The following is a 24,371-nucleotide window of genomic DNA, read 5'->3' on the forward strand; positions in this document are numbered from 1 at the left end:
CAGAGCCAAGGACCTGCAGCACCGCTGCTCCAGGCCCCGCCAGCCCCTGCTCCGACGGCCGCACCGCCGCTCCCTCTGCTTCACCCTTGCTCCGGGATGGAAGCGACTTCAGCGCTAGGGAAGGTTTCCACACACACCCTGACACCCGAGGCCAATGCGCAGGGGTGCGCTCCTGCTGACATTTTAGTCAGAAACGTGGATTTTAATGTTCTCGCTCACCCTGAGTTCCCCTGGCGCGGCCCCTTTAAGGGAGGCGGGCTTGGCGCTGCTTCCCGGCAGATTCACTTCCAGGTCGGAGAAGGGGGTAAAAAAACAGGGGGAGGGAAAGGAAAAAAAAAAAAAAAAAAAAAAAGGAGCTAAGCTCCAGGACCCGGCTGGCTGGGCGCTCGCCTCCGGCACCCAGAGCCGCGATGGTGAGTAAGCTCCGGGGGGGAGGAAGGGTGCTGAGGAGGAGGCGGTGATGGGGGTCGCCGTGGGGTGGGCGCGGAGAGAGGGGTCCGGTGGCCCCGGGGTGACAGATCCCTGAGGAGCGGGGCTGAGGTGAAGCCTCCCCGGTGGGGGGGGGGGGTGTTAAAGGGTGAAGGGGCCGTTATGGCGGTGTCGGGGGGGGGGGGCGGGCAGGTGAGGCCGTTGAGGCAGGCGCTGGGTGGGTCCGGTTCGGTCCGGTCCTGCGGGGACACGGGGGCTTTTTCCCTTCTAGTCCGTCACCCTCCGGGCCGGGCCGGCAGCCCTGGCTGCCCTCGCTGTTGTGTAACCGCGGTGACTGCCGCCCTACAGATTATATAAAAGGGCGATCGGCTGAGGGGAGCTCCGAGCCCTGGAGCGGTGTGAAGGGGCAGCAGCATTGCCCGGTGAGCCCCGGCATTTCCACAGCGTTGCGAGGGTGATGGGCCGGCCCGGCCCGGCCTCGCTGCCTCTGACTAGCACCTTGTGGGGTCCAGGGCTCTGCGGCCACATAGGAGCGGGGGGCAGAGCCCCTCACCCCGTGGGCATGAAGGACAGAGCAGGACAGGGCAGCCATCTGCCTCCTCCAGCCCGCCCTCCCACTCTGGGTGCAGTCCAGCACTCAAAACAGCGCTTTTCCCCCTTGGGTTTGCATTATCAGGGGGCTGCCCGGAAAAAAAAGAGAGGTGTTGTGGTACTCAGGGTATTTGGGCCTCGCTGGTGTGTGTTCTCGGAACCGGGAGCTGGGCCACACTGGCGGTGGAGAAGCCCAGCCTGGCCCAGCTGAAGTCAGGCCTGGGAGCAGCACATGAGGGTGTTGTGTTTGGTTGCTGCTCCGCTTGAGAGATGAGTGTGCATATTTGCTTTTAAAGGACTAGCAGGAACTTTCTGGGTTATCTAGCCCCGTTCCTTTTAATCGAATAAACGTTTAATCTTTATTTTAAAAGCAGGTACCTTTTGTGCCTGCTCTTGAACGAGGGCAGAATTTCATTGTTTGACGCTTTGGAGCTATGTAGTGACATCTGAATTTATGGCAAGATTCTAATTCGTGGCATTGCTTTGCACCATTGTTACTGTGCTGGCACCGTGCTTCACCTTAACAGCTTTTTTTTTTTCCCCTGTAGTTTTTATCCGCTGTGCAGTATTTATAGGCAGCATTCATATCTCTCAGCTTTTGATCTGCTAGGCTAAGAAAAGCTGGTTTTGTTTCCTATTCCCAATGTGCTTTTGTTCCCCAGAGCATTCTAGTAGCTGCTATGTTCAAACTGCAATAGTGCAGGTATCTCTTAACATAAATAGCTCTGAGAGATCTCCCTTTGTCTTGAAAATGACATAATACTTCCTTATCATTGCTTGATGCTTCTCCCAATGCCTCTTTGGCTGTCTCACTTTTTTTTTTCTTGTGGCTGAGCAAACTGTTAAGGTTCTTCTCTCCAGTAATTTCTAATTGATGAACTTGTATTTGAAACTGCTGATGTTAATCTTGAAATACTTGACCTTAACTGGGTAGTTTATTTTAACCTTTAATTTTAGACCTCTCATGGTCTCTGCTGACTTTGTATCACCTGCAGCTTTAAGCAGAATGCTTCCACTTGTTGTGCCAGAATAGTTCATATTGAATTTGAGTTTTGAGTATAATAATTCAATGTGAGTGGTTTAATACATTTCCTACTTATGTCTAATTCCATTTAATTTAAGTAGGATAATCACAAAGCTTTCTTCATAACAAACCGCTGCTCTGTTTATTTTTCACTCCCTTTTACTTCCTTTATTAGATAAACACTAAATTATCTCTTATTTCTTACTAACGTTTTGAGAGAAATAACAGCCATGATTTGAAAAGTCCCTTACCCTGTACCCCACCTCCTCCTCTGAGATTTCAAAGAGGAAAAAGCAGATGGCCCTGGAATACAGAGAGTTTACACATTGGGGTTTTCTCACAAGTCTGCAATAAGGTATAAAAACTGAGGCCTGTGTCACAGAAGTGATTCTCTTAGAGCTGAAATTAGTATTTGCCTTCCAGTGTTTCATACTGGAAGGGGAGAGAAATAAAATAACTACCTATGCAAAAAAGATTGGATTTTTAATGAGTTTGAGACACAAAGGAACTGCATCTTTCAATCTTCCAGGCTGGAGCTGGTAGGATCTGTAGTGATCTGTAGGATACCTGTAGTGAGGAAGGCCCACACAGCAGTGGAATTTAATTTTGTGCAAAGTTAGATGGCAAACATTAGTTAAACCTGTCTTTTGGTTGGTTGGTTGGTTTTTTTTTTTTAGTTAATGTTGTATAAGCAGGTGTTTGAGTGGTGGTGCTTCCCCAAAGTAACAAGACTTTGTTTTTGTATCATGCTCAGCCAGTTAACCAGGTATAATGTTGGGATTAAGATTCTCTATCTTGTTTCAGGTTCTCTAAAATGTCCCCTAAGCCCCTTTTTTCTTTTTAGCTGCACTTTGAAATACAGGGTAAGCATATTCTAGCAATATTTAAAGGTGATTCACGGAGTTTTTAAAAGAGAATATGGAGGATGGTTTTCTTTGTGAGAACCTTTCCATCTGCAGTAGTGCATGAGCTCCAAGCTGAACTGGGTCACATCACACCAAAGCTGGTATTGCATTTCAGTCTGCTCATGGATTGATTTACTTTTAGATGCCAGTAGCTGTGCAATGCACTCACCCCTCACCCCTCCAGACACTTTTTTTTTAATTTGTTTGTCTTCAGTAATACCAAGCACTTAGAAAATTGTCTTTTAAAAAAATTGGTTGAAGTAAACCTTGAAATGCCTGTCAAAACGAATTAATTTATTCTTTTTTTTACTATTTCACAAGCTAGTTAGTTTTAGATATGTCACATTACTCTTGTTAATATGTGCTTTAGCTAATGAAGACAACCAGGCTTTATCATGTAATACATAGTTCTCTGGTTTGGGGAATTTATTTTCATATTTGTTTTCTGACCACTAAATTAATTTGACAGAGTGGAAGAAGCCATGAGGTTACATGAAATTATCAGATAGTTAAGGTGGCTATGGAAAAGTAAAATACACACCATGAAAGTTCTACTCAAAAATTACTGAATGATCTTTATTAAATTAACACCCCCCCTGAGTCCTGCTCTGTGGTTGACACACATTTACAGTGTCTCATTATGGTATTAGAACCAGAAAGTGAAATAAGCTGAAAGGAAATGCCAGGTTTGTTTTCAGGTTAACATTCAAAAGCATAGCTAGAGAAAGGAACCTCTGAAGTCCTTAACCTTGTAAGAGTTTGTATACAACTGAAGAGTTTTACTGTGAGGTCTTTAACTGGACAGTAGTCTCCTTAAGTAAAGAGAAGTTGAGAAAAGGAATGCCAGTGTCTCACATAAAATGTTTACAGGCTGAATTCAAGCTGTTCTATTTCAGTAGCAGACAGCCTAGGAAATTATTTTTATGGTGCTTCTCAAGTGACTTTATTAGACAGAGATAAAAATGTTTCAGCTCTCTGCCCAGGTTACCTCGGGAGCCTTCCTTTTAGGTGTGTTTCTTCAGCCTTTATTCAACAAATTAAAGAAACATCACAAATGTCTTCTGTAGCTGTGCAAGTGGGGTTAATACAAATGATACTGTGTTGCTTGCAAGTGTAGTTGATCTCTGCTTATGGATTTTGCTCCTTTCTTTTATGAAGATGTCCTGTATCACCCTCTAAAGTGATAATTGTATATAAAAGTTAAAAAAAGTCTCCCAGTAATAGACTGGCCAGCTAAAGGTACTGGTTGAAAAAATAGTTTTCTGAAGCAGCCAATCTGCAAAGCTAAAAATTCCTATTGGAATGTACTCACTGCTGTATAAAAGTGGTTTAGCTTTTCTGGCAGAAATGACAGAACAGTGCCAGAAGGAATGAAGAGAGCCAGTATTCTGGTTTTGTCCTAGTTAAGCATCAAATCTGAAGTAGAAGATGTAACAGGAGAAGAGGATGGCTTTGCTTCAGTGGGCATGGTTTTCATATGCCTTTGAGTAAGGATTATGGAGTTTGAGTTGGCTGTCATATAAGTCCTAGCCATGTGTATTAATTTCAGGTTAAAAAGAAAATTTTCCCATTTCCTCTGAAAATTATTTCTTTAAAATAGTAAGTTGTTTTTTTCTCTTTAGAAATTATTTCAGGCATTGTTGGACAGTGTAAAGAAACAAAAGACACCAACACTTCCAAATTCTGTCCCTGCTTTTGATATCAGTTTAAGATTAGAGGCAGCCAGAATTACTGGTAATATGAGCAAGTTGCATCACAAAATAACTTCTGTCCCTTCAGCAATAAAATGTAATAATCAAGCTTTTAAAACCCTCACTAAATTAAACACTTAGTGAAACTGAGTCAAAGGAGTTGGATGTTGCATGTCAAACAGAAAGAGCTTGTATTTGATTTGGAGTCAGTGGATCCCAAACCTGCACTTAAGTCTTCAGGAGCTATTAAAGTGCAGTCTGTCATTGTCAGTAGGTGATTCATTAAAGATAAGCTCCTTTCCATCTTTGCCCTAATGTGGCACATCCCAGTCTTCAAATATATGCACCTTATTTTAGCAGACTTCTGTAATTTTCTTTATATTTCTTCTCTGTAACCTTTTGTATATTGCTGTATTTTTGTGAGGAATGTATTAGGCAAATGAAGCAAAAGAAGCCAGATGGGCTAGGAAAGGAAGGTTAAATCATCCAGGGCTTTCAGTATCAAAGGCAAGCTCCAGTTTTTGCTACAGATGAGATCTGGCAACAGTTGATGCTGTTATTTTCAAAATTGTCTGGGGGAGTATGTACCAGTCACTTGGCCTCCTTTTGTGTAGTGCTGGGGATGATTCACAGTGCTGGGAGTCATTCTTTATGTTGATTAATCTGTGTGGCAGAGAACAGTAGGCTATTACTAGGCATGGAATTAAAAAATAACAAAACCAAAACAAACCAACCAAAAAACCAACAAACAGACCACCCCAAAACCAACCCAACAAACCTCTGAGATTTTCATGTATCAGTGTACAGTCTCAAACCCTGAAGGAAAAGTTTGAGTTTATATTTTGCCTTGTCTTTTGCACTCAGGGTTCTGCTGTACAGGCTTTCCAGATGCTTACCATAGAAAGGAGGAAATTGGTATCTATAATCATGAGGAATACTCTAATAGTTGATAATTTAATTCCAAGTTTTGTGCGGCAATATATTTGAGTTTCCTTTTTTGATCTGAAGCTCTACCTGCCCTTTTTTAGTATCAAAAAGTTGCTCTGAACAACGTATGAAACTGATCTACATTTGTCCTGTAGACTGTTAGTAGACTTCAGATGTGAGGTGAAAGATTAAAATAGTTTAAATCAAGAAGTACAATTTGATTTAAATATTCTTTCAGTCCCTCTCACATTATTAGTTCCCAGGAGACTTCATAAATTCAAATAATTTTATCAGGAATTATTCTTCTTCAATGCAAGCAATGCTTAGGCAGACCAGACCAAACTGGTTGTGGTTTGGAGTGTCTGCCCATCCGTTCAGCCAGTTATTTAATGTGTGACCTCCCTTAGAAGGTTGCAGGGCTCTACAGGGGGTGTATCTTTTTGTAGGTTTTTTGCCTGTTCCAGTGAGAATGAGACTAACAAGAAATAATGATTTGTGTAAAACCAACATTATAGAGGAATGGAGGATTCGTAGACGAAAGGATTTGACTAAATCTCCTTTATCTCTTGTGTGTGACAGGAGGAAGCTTCTCCTTATTCTTTACTTGATCTCTGTTTGAATTTCCTGACTGCCAACCTAGAGAAGTTTTGCACAGAACGACAAGATGGGACACTGTGCTTGCAGGAGCCAGGAATTTTTCCTCAAGAAGTGGCTGATCGATTGCTGCAGACGATGGCATTTCATGGTAAAAACAATTATTGGTGGTCATTTGGGAGAATATTTTACTGCAATGTGATGCTGCAGTTCTGGTGTATTTTCTAGTAGGACCTGTTGTTGGTGTTGGTAAAACTGCTTTCCTTAATCTCTTAATAGAGAATTTGCATTCTTTTGGCTTTTGCAGCTGAAGAATTTGTGTTACTTTGGCATTTTTCAGCTAAATGGTGCATTGCCACATAGATAGTTCTAAGTAGAAAGTCCTTTGTCTTGGGTTTATTATTTTAATTTAATGTTCTTTTAGTTGAACATTCTTTAATAGATCTTTTTTCAATCACAATTAAGAAAAGATTTGTTTCTGCTACTTCTAGCAGCACTCAAGTATTTTAATATGTCCCACAGTGCACTTAATTGGATTTTCTTTACTGTGTCCCCTTGTGATTAAACTAGGAAATAATCTTATGATTTTAATTTTTAAAAAGTCTCATCCCTTGTGGCACTTTTGTTGATGTGGAATTATTTGCTTAAAAGCAGTCAGTTTCAAAAGTAGTATAAACTTCTATGGAAACCACACTCTTCTTATATTTTAGGGGCTGGTCTATGGTGTTCTCTGTCAGCGTATCTCTGAGGAGGGGAGATTAGCATTCCTTTCCTTGCTTTAAGCATGACAGAGGAAAATGTTGTGTCAATAAAAGATTCTTAACCTCAGGTAGTTCAGTAAGGACAAGTGTAGAGTCCTGCATCTGGGTAGGAATAACACCAGGCACTAGTACAGATTAGGGGATGTCCAGATGGAGAAAAATTCCTTGGAGTCCTAGTAGACTCCAGGTCAGTTCTCCACAGTCAGCAATGTGTCCTAGGGGTCAGGGGAGCCAATGCTATCCTGGGGTGTATCAGGAAAAGGGTGTCCAGCAGATCTGGGGAGGTTTTTCTCCTCCTCTTTTCTGCCCTGGTGAAACCACACCTGGAATGCTGCATCCAGTTTTGGGCTCCCCAGTTCAAGAGAGACAGGGATCTACTGGGGAGAGCCCAATGGAGATCTAGAAGGATGATTAAGGGACTTGAACACAGAAAACTGGGGCTGTTTAGCCTTGAGAAAAGAAGACTGAGAGGGGAAATGCCTGAAGGTTGGGTGTCAAGAGGAAGGGGCCAATCTCTTTTCAGTGGTGCCCACTAATAGGGCAAGAAATAATGGTTTCAGATAGATTATAGGGAGTTCCACCTCAACATGAGGAGAAACTTCTTTACTGTGAGGGTGACAGAGCACTGGCACTGGTTGCACAGAGGGGTTGTGGAGTTTCCTTCTCTGGAGACTTTCAAAACCTGGCTGGATTCATTCCTGTGTGGCCTGCCCTAGGTGTTCTTTTTGACAGGGGGTTGGACTAAGTGATATCTAGAGGTCCCTTCCAACCCCTTACCATGACAAGATTGAATGTATAAATTACCCTAGAGAAGAGGTAGGAGACTCATACCTGGAGATCATGGAGAAAAATTACTTTAAACAGACCAAGCACCATCTCCTATAGGTGCAGAGGTGGTGGGTTTTTATTGTGCAAATACTCAAATACTGGTGTTCTAGTTGTTTTAAGCTGTTTTTGGAAGTCCTTGGAGGAATGGTCCTAAGAAAAAGAAAGAAAGAAAAAAAAAAAGCTGACCCAAGAAGCCTTCAGTATACATCGCTTTCTAATAAGGAATTATTTAGAGTAGTCTCAAGAAATCAGATTCAAGGAAACTGAATTACCAGAAACCTCTTATGAGTGGGGCTGAAGGTGGTTCCAGACACTGAAACATCATGAACACTGTGTCAGAATGCAGGATGTTGAAAAAGTGCATGCCAGGTTGAGGGGGTGTGGGTAAGGTAGGCCAGTGACAAACCTTACATGAAAACATTAGGGAAAATTAAGAAGTGATTGAGCAATAATTTAACGAAATAATAATTATTTGTCACATCTAATTTTTCTCCTGGGGCCAGTTGTTTCACCCCCTATTTTTGCTTTCTCTGCAAAAGAAGAATGCCCTGACTGTGTGGTCAGAAATGCCTGAACCATTTGCTCTTTAGAAAGGTTTACAAATCTTAATACTAATAAGACTTTGTCACAGAGCCATTTACTAGATCATGACTTAAATCCAAATCAGAGTGGCAATGATGTTTTTATTCACATATACTGCAAATTTGTTTTGTTTTCTGTGTTCAGTGTGCCTGAAGATGTGAGATAAAAATGGAGTGGTGGCATTGGTAATCCTCTAGAGTGAAGCTAGGAGGACATGTTGTGTTCTTCATACTCCTGTTGTGTGCATGCTTATGCAACCATACTGTTCTCACACAACTTTCTATAAAGCAATAATCCTTCTGTTGATAAGATACAAATAAGAAATCTCAGTGTTTTAAGTATGTTTTGGTATTGTCAGTATGCTGCAAGAGAAGACTACTTCTGTGGCCTTCTTGCTATGGAGTGAAAAGAGGATCTCAAACAAGATTGATCCCCCCTTTCCTTGTCCTCCTCATTCTCCTCTTCGAATCACTTTTGGTTTCTTATATTCAGCTTGTTTCTGAGCAACACTCCTACCTTCTTCAGGGGGAATGTATGGCACAATTTAATTAGCATAATTTAGTGTATTGATCCTACTTAGGAATTCAATCAAATGGTATCGTATTCAGTTGAGTTAAAGTGAGATGAGAACTGATCATTGATTGCTGGTCCTTGAACCTATCAGATCTGTGACCAGGGAGGAGTATTTTGAATTTCCCTTTTTAGCACATTTCTAGGCAGTTCAGTGAGAAAATCCAGAAAATGCAGGCTGTAGTCTGAATGTTTTTTAATCATAACCACATTTTACTTATTGTGTGTTCCATGTTCTGAACGAAATGGGAGATGTATATGTGCTGCATCTTAATTTATGTGTCCTATTCTTAAACCCAGCACTTTCTGAAAGTGACAACAAAATCTTAAAAGTGGAATTTCAAATAAAAAAAATTGGGGGCCAGTGGTGTGATGATCCCAGACAAAATACCTGGTGATTCGTTTTCTTTGTTAACTTTGTAACCTTTGGGTTTTTGAAAGGAAAGTGATATTCCATAACCCTGGAGCCAAACACTAATGCTGTTTTCCAACAGGGCTCCTTAATGATGGAACCGTGGGCATCTTCCGAGGCAACCAGATGCGTTTGAAACGAGCTTGTATCAGGAAAGCAAAAATCTCTGCTGTGGCTTTCCGGAAAGCATTCTGCCATCACAAGCTGGTAGAACTTGATGCCACTGGGGTGAATGCTGATATAACCATCACAGACATTATAAGTGGACTCGGCAGCAATAAATGGATCCAACAGAAGCTGCAATGCCTTGTGCTGAACTCACTAACTCTTTCTTTGGAAGACCCATATGAGAGGTGCTTCAGTCAGCTGTCTGGGCTCCGTGCTTTGAGCATTACCAATGTTCTGTTCTACAACGAGGACTTGGCAGATGTTGCTTCACTTCCTAGGTTAGAAAGTTTGGATATATCCAACACCTCTGTCACTGACATAACAGCACTCCTCACCTGCAAAGACCGACTCAAGTCTTTGACCATGCACCACCTGAAATGCTTGAAAATGACCACAACCCAGATTCTAGATGTTATAAGAGAACTAAAATACCTGAATCACCTTGATATTTCAGATGACAAGCAGTTCACCTCAGACATAGCACTTCGTTTACTGGAACAGAAAGATATCCTGCCTAACCTTGTGTCTTTGGACATTTCTGGAAGGAAACATGTTACGGATAAAGCTGTAGAAGCCTTTATTCAGCAACGGCCCACAATGCAGTTTGTAGGACTACTAGCTACTGATGCTGGCTACTCAGAATTCCTAACAGGAGCAGGAAACTTAAAGGTTAAGTGGAAGAATTAATTTTACTGAAAAATTATAATGTGCAGGAAAAATAGAGCTAATTATTTGTAACAAATGTATGCGGGTGCTTCAGAGGGTGCTGTAGGTTCATTTATTTAACTGTTAATTGTAATTACTGACTTTATGTCAGATTTCTACTTAATCCTGGCACTGAAGCTGCTAAATTTATGTTATTACATATTGTAAGAAACATCTATTTTCTGTGCTTTTTCAGTGAGCCTTGGATCCTAATTTAATGTATCAGATTTAAGAGAGCTGAACTTTGTGTAGTCTGAGGTAATTTACTGGAATAATATTCTCTGGATTCCAGCACAGTATATAGCACGAGGCAACAGTATGCAAGAGGTGAAGGTACAATTTGCATAAGCTTTGAGGAGTTCATAATTAACACATCAGATACAATAAAATGTAATTACTGAGCTGCTGTTGCACTCTATCACCACTTCTATTTCTTATTACAATATTTCTGCCCACCTTGAAAGGTCTTTTGGTGACAGACATGTAAAAAGCAATTACTTAGGATGGAAAAACTTCTTCTTCTTGAACAAATCCTAGATTACTTAGCCCATTAGGATGTGATGATGTTTGCTGGTGTGTTTATTTAACTTCTAGTGCCAGGCAACAAGATGTCATTCCCTGTTTGGTAGAATATGCATTCTCTTACTAGAGAATAAGCCTATCCTGTCCCTGCTCTGAAGGGGTCAGAATTAAAGGAGAAAAAGATGTTTAGAAATGTCAGTGGTGTATCATCTTTGAGTCTGAGTTTTTTCTACTGTGCCATAAAGATGATGGAAACTGCAGAGGGAATGAGGAAGAGTTTACATAATGTGTCCACAGTTTAGTCTGTCTCCTGTGCAAGCTGAGTTTTGCACTTCAGTTTTAAAATTCAGAATGCTCTTGTTTACAGGCAAGAGAGGTCACAGCTACAAAACGTTAGAATATTTTTTTTCCTGGAACTTTTGACTGTTGTTAATGTCCCAGTTTCTTGAGTACTTAGCTGTCACAAATGATAGTGATGTGATCTCTCAAGGCTGTAATATATTCCTGATCTATAAAGTTAAAAAAAAAATTCTCTTGATGATACGGGATGCACAGAATGTGACAGTTCCATCTATGAACATTTGCTTACCCTTATGTGGCACATTAAGCAGAACAAGTTCTGCATGCTTCCCTAAGAATTTAAAAAAAATAACAGTGGCTGCAGCAGTGATTCACTAAATAGTAGGATTGATGAAAAAGCCATCTACAGTTATCCAATTTACAGTTACAAAGTAGAAGAAATATTCTTAAATAGAAAATACAGCAGAGTGCAAAGTGAAAGAATTTGCAGCCTGCTGCTGATTTAATATTCTGAGTTTAAGCTCATATTAATCAACAACTCAGAGCTTGCAATGCAGTCTTCACCTAAGTGAACTTATTTTCACATATAACTGAGGGCTGGTTTTAAGAATTATGTCCTCTGCAGAGCACATGAGTTAGTTCTTTTTGGTGCTGGAAAGCTATTGCTACAGGTACAGCTTATAGGAAATTTTATGTAGAGAAAGAATGAAATCTTTTTTTATTGGCAGAGTTAGACCTCAGAGCCAAGAAATTACAGCCAAAATGCCATCTTGTCACTTTATCAACTGCATTTGACAGAGCATTGAGTTAAAAATAGTGCATTTAGGCATTTGGTGCATCATAAGAGCTTTTGTTAGTTTAGAAGTGCTACTTCTACTTAGAGGTTTCATACAGCTCTACTTATAGACATGACAGAAGCCTAATTTTGGCTTACAATTTGGATACTGCTTTATGAAGAATGTTTGAATATTGTGTAGTTCTGGGTTAATATGGCCATGTTAATCATAATCATTTGCTTACTGAAGGATTTGGCTGAAAATGTCATTTTTGAAACTGCAGCTTTGCAGTCTTTAAGACCAAGTTTTTAAAAATAAAATGGTAACATCTTGAACTAAAGATCCTTTATGTGTTTTTAGGTGTCAGGAGAAGCAAATGAAACTCAGATTTCTGAAGCACTGAAGCGTTACAGTGAACGGGCCTTCTTTGTGAGAGAAGCACTCTTTCATTTATTCAGCCTGACACATGTAATGGAAAAAACAAAGCCTGAAATTTTAAAGGTGAAATAATACTGTTTTGGTGTTTGCCATGCATTGTTTCCTAAGCCCAAGCCTATCTCCTGAACCTTGGTATAAATTACTTTGCAACCTTTAAATTCCTTTTGTTGTATTTTTTAAGATGAAAATTGTAATGTTGGATAAAAATTAACAGGTATTTAAACAGTAGTGTGGTCGAGTTTTATATTAAGTTAACTTGGTCTGACTAATGTATCTCAATTTAGTTACATCTAAATGAATTTTTTGATGGAATTTTGAATATGATACAGTTTTATTCAGATGCTGAATCCCGTCATTAGAATATGTCTGCACTGGGTCAAATCAGAGGTCTGTCTAATATTATTCCCCAGGTACAACAATGCTGCCTTCTGATGCTTGCAGAACAGTAATAATAAGGAACACATTCAGTGGTATTTCTGTTCACTGTCACCTTCCAGTGTCATAACAGGTGCATAAATAATGTCAATGGTGTTCTATATTGGTCTCTAGCTTGGAAAATCCTAGGAACTTCCTTAGAAATCTATTTTAGACACTGTCTTTCCATGTCTAGACCGTCAGAGATAGTGTGATTAATGTGATCATGAAAGGAAGCATCAGTAAGGACAGATTTTTGTTTTTCCAGGTCTCTTTTGAAGTTGAAAAAGTAACCTCAATTTTGTTTGCTTCAACAGCAAACACAAGATGGCCTTGATATCAAAAAGACTTTGGCAGTCAATAGTCAACAAGAAAAACATTTGCTTAAGTCAGATCACAATCATCATTACCATCACACTTCAGAAACTCTGTTCTACCTCTTTCATCTCTGAAAGGGTTTGGTGATTTGTATCCCAGTATGTAAAGCAAACCCTGCACCTTTCTAGGAATCCCTTGCAGACCATGCATGCACTTCTCTCCTTTGAGAGGCTGCTGCAACCAGTGCTAAGGAACTTGTATAAATAGAAATTGTCAGCTTTGAGTCACTGAGCATAAGGAAGTCTTCTTCCTGAGAATTAGAATCACACCAGATGGATTTTGCACTTAAGTAAAAAGGAGGCAGAAACTGGGGGCTGTGAGTCATTGCTGTCACCTCGAGCAGCTTTTGGGGTGTCTGCACAAACATGTAAGTAACTCATGTGGGCAAAACTCTTGAATATTTCAGCTCGTGGTTATTGGAATGAGAAATCACCCCTTGAACTTGCCCGTGCAGCTGGCGGCAAGCGCCTGCGTCTTCAACCTCACCAAGCAGGACTTAGCAGCAGGGATGCCTGTGAGACTGCTGGCTGATGTCACTCACCTGCTCCTGAAGGCCATGGAACACTTCCCCAATCATCAACAGGTAAAGAAAGACAAAATTTCTTTATTGTCTGGAGGGTTCTTTGTCTCCTGGATCTTGCAAAAGGTTTCTCCGCATATCGCAGCCTCAAGAGCAGCTGTAAGCAAATGCTCACCCAGGTGTGTTTGTGTGTGGTTTAAGTGAATGCTGTTTCCTCTTGTACTTCCTGCCTTGCAGGACTTCCATGAACTTAAACCCATGAACAGAGTAGAAAATGTTGTGTGAGTCAGTTGCAGTTAGAGGCAATCTTGCTTAGAAGAACGGCAAGCATCCCCCAGCCAAAACAGAAGAAAAATGTAAACCAAGACATGATGCTGCTGCTGGATATCTGAGAAAATGATGACCTTTATCTTGATAGAACCATTACCCAGGCAGGATTAAATAGATATGCTCAGTGGTTATCCTCTTCTGTCTTAAACAAACCTCTCCTGGCAAATGTTGCATATACAAATACAGATTATTTCCTTATGGTTATTCAAAAATATGTGCTTGATGAGAATGACTGATGCATCAAAGGAACACATATCCTTCAGAGACTCCATGTGCAAATCCTTTGTCTCCAATTACTCAGTGCAGTTCTGAATGATCAGTACTGTGGTTGGAGTTGAGAGCTTCATCATACATCAGGCCACTGGTGACATTAGCATTATAGCATGTGATATTACTGCCTTTTGGAAGAGTCTCATCTCCTTGGACAAAGCTTAAATAGCTTTGTGTGATTTAGGCAAGTGTCACTGTTTAAAACATCAATTTTTAAGGTTAACTAATAGGAAGAAACACTGATTTGGCAGCCCTTCCATTCATATCTCTAGTTACAGCTACAGTTCTAGATAATATTTCAATGATGATACCAAATATTTTGGTCAGTTTCTAAAATTCTTTTAAATTATTTTTTTCAGCGTTCACATTCAACTTTAATGGGGCTTCTACTTTATTTTGGGTAGAAATTTGAAGACAACTGGCTTTTCCAAGACAGCTTAATTCATTCTGAGATGTACTAATTTACATTCAAGAAAGAAAGATTTTAATTTTTTATGACTATTTTTCAGAGCAGATCATGGAATTGTTTAATGATTCATAGCAGGAAAGTATTCTGAAATATGTATGTCTCAAAATAATTCCCTTTCATTTCTCCTAGCTGCAAAAGAATTGCCTTCTTTCACTATGCAGTGACAGAATCCTTCAGGATGTTCCATTTAACAGGCAAGTTTTCTACATTGGTTAAAATAAGTAGTAGCACTGCACAGCTCTTGTCTGTTTAGCACTGAAATATGTTTATGATTTCTTAATATTTGAAAAGTCATGGCTACCCTAGAGACTTGATCCTTCAGAAGGTTTCTTTAGGGTCTCAATTTTTCTGAGCTTAAATCATTCCAAAGTGCTGAATTTGTCTGGCTTACTGTATTTTGGGCCTGTAATTCACACCTCTGCTGAATGTAGGTCTGAAAAAAATCCTTTGGCATCCAGGTATTTTTTGCTTATCCTGGATGGGTCTATCACTAATTGCATGTAACAGAAGTCAAGTTTTCTCTGGGAATCTGATTTTTCTACTGAAATGTTTTGTCCATATGCTTTCAAGTGTATTGTTCTAATATTTCAGGATATTGTGCCAGATTTGACTTCCTTTGTTGGAAGCAATTCCTGTGCATGTTTTCATGTAATTAGAAGAGACCCTAAGCAAACAGCTCAAAGCTGACCTGTAATTTCACTGTGTACCTTGTTGGTTCTAGGCATACTTCTATGGTTTCTTTTGTAGTGCATGCATTTGTATCTGATGTGTCATCTATGTATAACTTTCTTTTACTGGGATGTATGAAAATTAAATTTATTTTTAACTTCCAGGTTTGAAGCAGCCAAACTTGTTATGCAGTGGCTGTGTAATCATGAAGATCAAAACATGCAAAGGATGGCTGTAGCCATAATCTCCATTCTTGCTGCAAAGGTACAAAATTTAAACTTTGATATGATCAAATAGTGTTTCTGATGTCTAAAAAATTGTTGATACTATTTTGTTTATTTACAGCTTTCAACAGAGCAAACTGCTCAACTTGGTGCAGAGCTCTTCATTGTTAGGGTAAGTCAAAAATACCATCTTCTCCAGCTATCCATGCTATTCATCCAGTATTCCCAAAGATGAAAAGTAAACATGAGGATATGGAGTTTTAAGAATTATAAGCAGGATTCATTTGAAAGTTCTGTAGAACAGAAAAGCCCAGAGAATTTGGTAGAGGTAATATTGGGGACAATATAAGATATGTGGCAATGACACATAACAGCACAGATGAAAAGAAGCTGGAAAAGCTTGACACAATTAATACAAAATAAAATAGCAAGATGTCTGTTGATTTGATACCTGTTCTATAAGATGAAAGATACTCAAAAGAGAATATTTGAAATAAATGGTTAGTGCTCTCAGTGTTCACATGGGGTTCAGAGTTCTGTGGATGTAATTACACATGTAATTATGGTGAAAATAAAGGAATTCCTCTATCAGGAAACCATGTTCAAAAGAGAGGATGAAAGTTCAATAGATGTTTTATTTTGTATGGTTTGAACCTAAAAATTTAGATCTTTGCATTACCCCAGGAGGTGCAGATGAAACAGAGCAGGTAATACATTTTCTGATAGACAGTCATAACTGTTTGTTTGTTTCTTTCTTTGTTTGTTTCCCCAGCAACTTCTTCAAATAGTTAAACAGAAAACAAACCAGAATCTTGTAGATACTACCCTCAAGTTCACACTGAGTGCACTTTGGAACCTCACTGATGAATCTCCAACAACGTGTCGCCACTTCATTGAAAACCAAGGGCTGGAACTTTTTATGAGAGTCCTAGAGGTGAGGAGTACAGTTTTGGTGGTGGATTATGAGGACAGGTTTATAATTAACTTTCTTTCAATAATAAGCACAAATGGTTACCTGTAATTTGTTTCTTTTTTCCACAGTCTTTCCCATCTGAATCATCCATCCAACAGAAAGTTCTTGGACTTCTGGTGAGACAAAAAAGGGGGAAAAAAAGCCTGAAATAATATGTATTTTTTAAATTTTGTTTTGTTTTTTTAACCCATGTTAATCTGAAATTTGCCTAATATTTTTGTTAATCTTTATCTTTCTGGTATGCATTATTCACCTTGGTACTGCTTTGGACTGTTCTACCAATTGTCCAAAAGCACAAGTTACATTGATTGTGAGAGTAAACAAAAAAGAGCTTTTAAGAAAGGGCAGGGAGTGAGCTTTCAAACGAGTACAAATGCAAAAGGAGTTTGGAAATCAGTGGAATTTGGAATTGTGCAGTGCTGAAACTTGCTGAAATTTTGTGTGTTTGAGGATGTTAAAACTTGCCTTTAGTTTAGTGTAATCTGCATGCTAATGGCCTAAAACTGATTATGAGAAAACCTTTGTTTGGGGCAAATTGCTGCATTAGAATGGAAATATTTTCAAAATAAGCAAAAACAGTATTTTTGCATCCAGGTGATCCCCTGGATGTGTGAAGATTTTATTTTGGTGTTTATATCTGTTTACTTACACAACGCAGTTCAAGTTTGTAAGTTTATCCCCCTCATACCATACTCTTTCTGTTGGTAACATTTTATATTTCCCCTTTTCCAGAATAACATTGCTGAAGTTAAAGAACTCCATTCTGAACTCATGTGGAAGGACTTTATAGACCACATCAGTAAATTATTGCACAGTGTGGAGGTGGAAGTCAGCTACTTTGCAGCAGGGATTATTGCTCATTTGATATCTCGAGGAGAGCAGGCCTGGACATTAAGTCGCAGCCAGAGGACATCTCTGCTTGAACAGCTGGTACAGAAGTGATGGTGAATTTTATCATAGTCTTGACCATTTTGTCAGTGTTTGTATTTAACAATGAGTGTTCTTGGTTCTGTATTTTTGCAGCATTCTGCCATCTTGAATTGGCCAACCCCAGAATGCGAGATGGTGGCTTACAGGTAATTATTGTTTTGATTTAGAGTTTGGAAAATAAACTGAATTGAACTTAAAACTTCTTCCTAAAGAAGAGGGAGCTGCTGGCCAGACATGGTTTTGTGCAGTGGAAAAACACCTATTGGCTTAAAATACACGTTAATTATCCTTCTGTGACCAAAGAAGGTTAAGAACTACTGTAAAAGAAAAATACATTGTTCTGACTGCTTTTCTGTTAAAGGTCTAACAGACTTAGACATAAAGATTAACAAGTAAAGTTGCATTTGATAGCACTAGGTTAGCACTATCTGCCCTAGACAAAGAAGCTTGAGACCAAACAATACAATTAGATTATTTCTGTTCATCAAATTCTTACAGTTTTCTCTGGATTTACCCATGCTTTTAAGGAGCAGGAGGTATGCAAACCCTATGGCAAAAATACACCATATAACCATATTATTCTTGTTAGCAATTGTCTTGAACATTAAAAGGCTCTCTGGCTGCATCTAAAATGGTGGTTTATTGAGTGTCTTAGCTAGCTAAGCCTGTAGCTGAGTGAGGAGACAACGTGTGACCTCTGGACTAGAGATACCCAGCAGTACAGTGAGTTGCTGCTTCTCTTCCCTAGGTCTTTCAATCCATTTTTTCCACTCCTTGGCTGTTTCATGACTCCTGGTGTCCAGCTGTGGGCAGTGTGGGCCATGCAGCACGTCTGCAGCAAAAATCGTATGTATTAAGATAATACTACCCTTAAAATTCTTATTTCTTAGCATGTTATTCACTAGCATGAAATGGGAAAAATAGGGATTCCTAGGATATTCACTCCTAATCCTGTGGAGAAACTATGTTTAGGCTTTGGCTAGATAGGGCAGGAAAAGAGAGTAATAGAAGTTTTTAATATCCTTTTTATTTGGGGGAATTTTGTGGATATGTGTTAATATTAATTACATTTTTGCCTTGCAAAGGTGTTTTTAGCCAGAAACTTAAATATTAATAGGCAACAAGTTTATTTTAAGTTAAGAACAGTGATTGTAGCAGGTAGCTATCTCTTACTATCAAAACAGAAGCTTAAAAGCTTAGGTAATCCTTGTCTCTAATCACCTTTTTGCAGTAACATGCTGTGACATGAGGGTCAGTTTCTTAATCTGTGAAATGATTTGAGAACATGTGATGAAATGCACAAGTATTGGGGAAAGAAATAAATCCCCTGAGCAAAATTAAATTAAGACAGGACAAATCTTCTTGGCTTTTAATGCTTTATTTTTTTGGTAGATAAATTTGTATGATGTGAATGTGTGCATTGCCATTAACCAGATAGAAAGCAGCTTTCTTCTGAAGTATGAAAAGTATTTTCTGTGCCAGCTTTTTAATCTTTTTGACAGCAATATGCCTATGCTTGTTTATTCCTATGCCATAAATCACTATTTCTGCAGTGAAGACACCTGTTCAAGTCCAAACCATAACACGGCAAGATATGTAATTGCACATGAAGTGCTGTTTTCCTACTCTTTATAGAGCTCCAAGGAGGAGAGTGTGGTGATTAGGGTGCTTGTGGGCTTGTTAGTGTACCATTGTTTTATGTGGTTTGTAGGGTTTGGTGGAAGAGTGATTGTTGAGTAGTAGGCTAGGCGAAGGTAGAAGAATAAGCCCAGTAAGGATAGGATGGCAATAATTGTGGCAGAGGTGGCTATTTCTTGTTTGGAAAGCTCTTGGATAATAAGTCATTTGGGCAGGAAGCCTGTTAGTGGAGGTAAACCTGCTAATGAGAGTAGTGTTATTATTAGTGTTAAGTATGGGGGTTTTTGTCCAGGAGGTTGTTATTGTCCATAGTTTGAAGGATTTTGTAGTGTTGAGGGTTAAAAAGATGGCACCAGTTATGATGCAGTATAGGTAGAAGGTTATTAATGTTAGTTTTGGGTTGTAGATGAGGATGATGGTTATTCATCCCAAATGAGAGACTGATGAGAAGGCTAGGACTTTCCAAATTTGTGTTTGGTTTAGTCCCATTCATCCTCCTAGTGTGGCTGAAGCGAGTGCTATTGTGGTGAGTAGAATCAGGTTTAGGGAGTGGGATGTGAGGAAGAGAATGGTGACTAGGGGGAATTTTATTACTATTACTATTTATTACTATTATTATTATTGCAATTGCCGTGGTTAGTAGTAGGGATGATGTAGGGTGGTTTAGTTGAGTAGTATCTCATTGTCCTGTGTGTCAGGCATTAATTATACTCGAGAACAGTAGTAAGGTGGAGGCAGCAGCTTGGACAAGGAAATATTTAATTGCTGCTTCAATAGCTCGGGGATGGTGGGACTTTGAAATAAGAGGGATGATGGCTAGGGTGTTGATTTCAAGTCCAGCTCAGGCTGATATTCAATGGTTGCTTGAAATGGTGATGATTGTTCCTAACATGAGACTTATGGAGAATGTTAGTTTAGCATAAGGGTTCATTAATAAGGGAAGGGGTTAAACCTAATGGAACACTGTTCCCAGGATACCTTGTCCACAGATCTGTAAGGACTTTTCCCACATTGAAGTAGAACTGTTCTGACAAAGTTATGTCTATGGATAACAGTTTTTGACAAAGACAAACACAACAGTTTTTGACAAACACAATTCTGTGTTAATGAAATTAAAGGAAGGTTTCTCCCCTAATTTGTGGCTCAGCTCTGTTAACTTAGTTTGGTACTATTTATACTACTTTTAGTGTTTATTTTGTGCTGCCCTCTTCTCTGGGCTTTCAACATGCCATGGAGGTTTGTATTGACAGTAAGTGACTGCTCTGTAGGTTGGAGAGGCTGGAAATACTTGCTTGGTGTACTCCTAATTTGAGATCAGGACAGCATTCCCAAAGTTCAGTTCTGATGCTAATTAGTGTAAGAAGCTTCTTGTCAAAGCTGCTGAGAAACCAAATGTTTGGTAGCAGATGTAATTAATAATCCTCTCTGAGGGAAAATGTGGTTAATTCTGAAAGAGAAGGATTTATTTGGGAGTAAAGTCTTAAGCTTTTGGTGCTTAGCACCAAGAAGGCTTCTTGTCTGGAGAGGAGATGCATTTTATTTTGCCTTCTTCTTTTAGATGAGGGTGAAAAGTAGTCTGAAATAAATGGGAATTATTTTCTTGTCAGGTTTTGTTTGGTTGGTTGGTTTATTTCTCCTTTTGCTGTTTCTCTGTATCTACCTCAATGAGCCAACTTAACTAAAATATTAGCAGCACTGCACTGAATGTGATTCCAGTGAAAGACCTAATGTCAGCCTCAAGTTGCTTCACTGACATGGATGGTGAAATGGGGCACATCTTAGGTAATGTTCTGTGGATTGCATTACAGTCATCCTGATCTCCCTGTAGCAACTTTTGAAGCTTGTATGCTACAGTAAACATATGGCTCTTTCTTTTCTGGTCCCTGCATGGAACTGATGTAGGCGTGCTTTCAATTTTTTAATATTGGTAATGAAAGTGGAAAGAAAAATACAATTTTATCCCTGAAAAGGCATGCATGGCAGCTCACAACTAGCTAAAGGCTGCCATCAATAGCATTTGGCAAAGTGTTTTTGAAGGAACTAGTTCCAGTTCACTCTACAAACCTGTACAAATGGTGTGGTATATTTGATACCATTTTTGGTATTGGTTCTGTACCACTGGTTTTGATAAAGGTGTGTATTACAAGACACTTTCCACATTAATTCCCCCCCCCCTTTTTTTCTTTTCTTTTTTTTTTATCACAGCTGCCAGGTACTGCAGCATGTTAATTGAAGAAGGTGGTTTACAGCACTTGTACAACATCAAGGAAAATGTCCAGACTGATCCACATGTCCAAAGGATTGCTATTGCCATCCTAGATAGTTTGGAAAAACACATAATGCGTCATGGGAGACCACCTCCATGTAGGAAACAGCCACAAAATAAACCAAACTGAAAGCTGCAGGTAGAGGAGTGTAAAGTAGTCTCTCTGTAATAATCCTTTCTGATGTGTGTGTAGTTGGAGTAAGTTGTAATATAGTGGTCACCATTCAAGTGATTTGCTGATGATTGTGGTACCCAGAACCGTGTACAGTAACCTGTGGTGAATGTCAGCTTTCACAGCAGCTTCATATGCAACTTGTAAAGGGTCACTGCCTGAGCTGGTGGTACCTGTAGGATTGCTGCTGGCTACAAAGAGATGGGACTTGTACAGATCATTATGCACATCTGGAAAAAAAAAAAAGACTTCTGGGAGTATCTTGTGTTGTGACTTGCGGGATAGAAAGTTATTTCATCCCTACGATTGCCCTTCATAACACTGTTTACCAGTTTGGTGTTTGAATAGAAGTGTGTGTGGTTGTGAGAATCAACACTTTTACAGATTAAAACAAAAGTTACATGCATGCAGGTTACAATGAGACTTGTAACTAAGGCGACCAAAATGTCCATTGTCTCATAACCCTTCTCAACACAAAAGGGGTCTTCAACCTCCTTTTCATTTTGCCTGCAAGCTGTGTTCTTTTGTTTTCCTTGCTGCTAGAACAATGCTTTTTTGCAGTTTGCCTCTCCTGACTCCTCTTTACTCTTAACAAGGTGGGGATCATCACTGCATCAGGGAAAGGAGAAACCTGCTAGAGTAAAGCAATAGAAACAGGATTAAAAGGAGACACAATACTAAAAGGATGAAATAAGCTTGAGATTTTAAACTCTGTAACAAGGGGGGGGTGTTGTTTGACTACTTTGGGTTGTGTGTGATACCTTTCTTTTGTTTATTTAGAATACTGATAGGGAGAGAAGGCTCTTTAGAGTAAAATACTGATTTGTCTTCATCATGAAGGGGATTGCGTGTCTTGATAGGAGGCCCAGGGTATTTGGTCACCTTATTTATAAGAGATTAATAATTGCTCTCATTTTCTGTAAATATTATGTCAGTATTGTGCAGTGAATTATATTTCCAAGTCATCATAGTGCAAAATACCACCCAATGTTCTGTGTAAGCCCTGTGTCAATTGCATTGTTTTGTGGAGTGTGAAATTTTACATGAAGATATTACTTGTAACAACTTCTTTCTTTCTCGGTTACCTACGGGTTTCAACTCATGTTGAATGAAACATTGCACAGCATACAGATGCCTGATCAAATACAAGTGATGGAAGCAAACTGCATGTCTGTTCCAATTCAGTTTTATTTCAGGTATTGTTTTTATCTGGTTAGTCTCTATACTTCCATGGCAACTGGTTGATAGTCAGAGACTTCTCTAAATATGTTGGTAATTGTGCTTGAAAGAAAACTTATGTTTGGTAGAATACTAGCAGGGATGGCTTCTTCATGATGACCATATTTTACTATTTTTAACTCCTTCCCTCTCTCAACTCCCATCCTTCAAATAAAAACATCATCTCTAATCTTCCATAATCTAGTTTTGTGTATTTCAGCAACTTCAAAACTTTTAACAGGTACTGGTCCAGTAACTGAATCAATGTTGTGTAATTGCTTTTTGTACAAAGGTATAATTTGGCTAGCATCATTCCCATGTGTGTATCTGGTTATATACAATTTTCTTGTTCTAAAAGGAAATTAAATTGGTTGTAGCTTTGAATTATGAAGATGGATTAAAAAAAAAAGGGGCCTGCAAGCCTTTACCCACCACCCTTCTGAGATGTCTGCTATGGGATTTCTGCTACAAAATTTGTTACATGAAATAGAACACAAAACTTGTCAAAATTGGTGTTAATAGAATGCATATAAATCAATTGCTACAAGGTTTTAAAATAAAGATAATGCCTCTCAATACAGTACTGTTTTTTCCTAATACCAGGAGAACTTCCTGAAGCATCTTAAGTAAAACTGTGGGGAAAAAAAAAATAATTGCTACTGCATGCAGCACAAAATAAATGTGATACAGGAATCAGTCCAGATGGTGAAGATGTCACTCAATGAAGTTCTGCAGCCAGCAAGCCCGGAGAGTGTGAATGATTTTCCATGCCCTTTTGTTCCCACATGATTCAGGCAAGCAGTGAGCAGAATTATTTTAAGCTGAAAAGTATGAATGCCACCAGGTGCCAGTTACAGAGAGGTCTCTTTTCATTCCTGTGCATCTTCAGGAGTTCCTGCCAGGATAGAATAATTCTGGAAGGAACTTTTAAACTTTGTATTTCACCTGTGGCATTTGCAGTTGTTCTTATGAAGGCAGAAGATCCTGACTCTGCTTTACCTGTGCAGATCTTTACATAGGAGATTTGTAACCTTACCACATTGTGCATATACTTCACCCACAGAATGATTTGCTTAACTTCTGGCACTGCTGGAATCATGGTTTGTGTTGGCTGTCATGGCATAAAGTGATGGCCAGCTCCAATATGCTAAGCCACATTTTGTAAGTATATTGTGATAACCTAAAAAGTATTTATTAAAAATACATTTCTCTGACTATAATAATTCACATTTCCTTGAAAACCCCTGTCTAGGGAAGTAAGAAGCTAAATATAGAACTGAATCACCTTGGAGGTTTTCCAGCACTAAGCAAGAGAAAACTTCAGCTTCTAGTGAGGCAACAGAGTATAGGTGATGGGAGAGAGGTAACATGCCTGAGATCTCTGGCATATGCTTATATGGTTGGCATCTGCACATCAAGGTATTGCATTTTCTCAAGCACTGATAGTGTTTTGCACAATTCAAAACAGATGTGGGATAGAACACCCTTGCTCTGTGTTAATAGTGCTACTTCTCTGATTAGTTGTAAGAAAATAACATTTTAGGTTTGTTTGGGTTTTTTCCTATCAACTTCTAGATGCAGCATATTTTCTAGATTTTTTTTTAAAATTTGCTTATGGTGAGTTAAAGCTTCTGCATACTCTGTACTTGCTATGTTTGACACCCATAACCAATGACT

The 24,371-nt window shown here is 39.2% G+C and overlaps 1 protein-coding gene across 3 annotated transcripts; it reads left to right on the forward strand.

Annotated features, from left to right (window-relative positions):
- LOC103536541 (protein zyg-11 homolog B) lies at positions 1-23,344 on the forward strand. 3 transcript variants are annotated; one of them, XM_030455328.1, is made up of 14 exons: positions 1-291; positions 6,147-6,312; positions 9,397-10,151; positions 12,146-12,286; positions 13,422-13,598; positions 14,734-14,798; positions 15,438-15,537; positions 15,619-15,669; positions 16,270-16,431; positions 16,539-16,586; positions 17,203-17,400; positions 17,494-17,546; positions 18,149-18,246; positions 21,244-23,344. In XM_030455328.1, the coding sequence occupies exons 1-14, from the start codon at positions 97-99 to the stop codon at positions 21,432-21,434; spliced, it is 2,400 nt and encodes a 799-aa protein (XP_030311188.1). In that variant the 5' UTR covers positions 1-96; the 3' UTR covers positions 21,435-23,344. The 3 variants fall into 3 exon arrangements, with proteins under 3 accessions (XP_030311188.1, XP_030311189.1, XP_030311190.1); XM_030455329.1 differs by having other exon boundaries at positions 276-413; XM_030455330.1 differs by lacking the exons at positions 1-291; positions 6,147-6,312 and adding an exon at positions 327-413 and having other exon boundaries at positions 21,244-21,722.
- Positions 23,345-24,371: the final 1,027 nt, after the last annotated feature.

The sequence above is a fragment of the Calypte anna genome, chromosome 8, assembly GCF_003957555.1.
Source record: "Calypte anna isolate BGI_N300 chromosome 8, bCalAnn1_v1.p, whole genome shotgun sequence".
NCBI classification, from domain to species: Eukaryota; Metazoa; Chordata; class Aves; order Apodiformes; family Trochilidae; genus Calypte; species Calypte anna.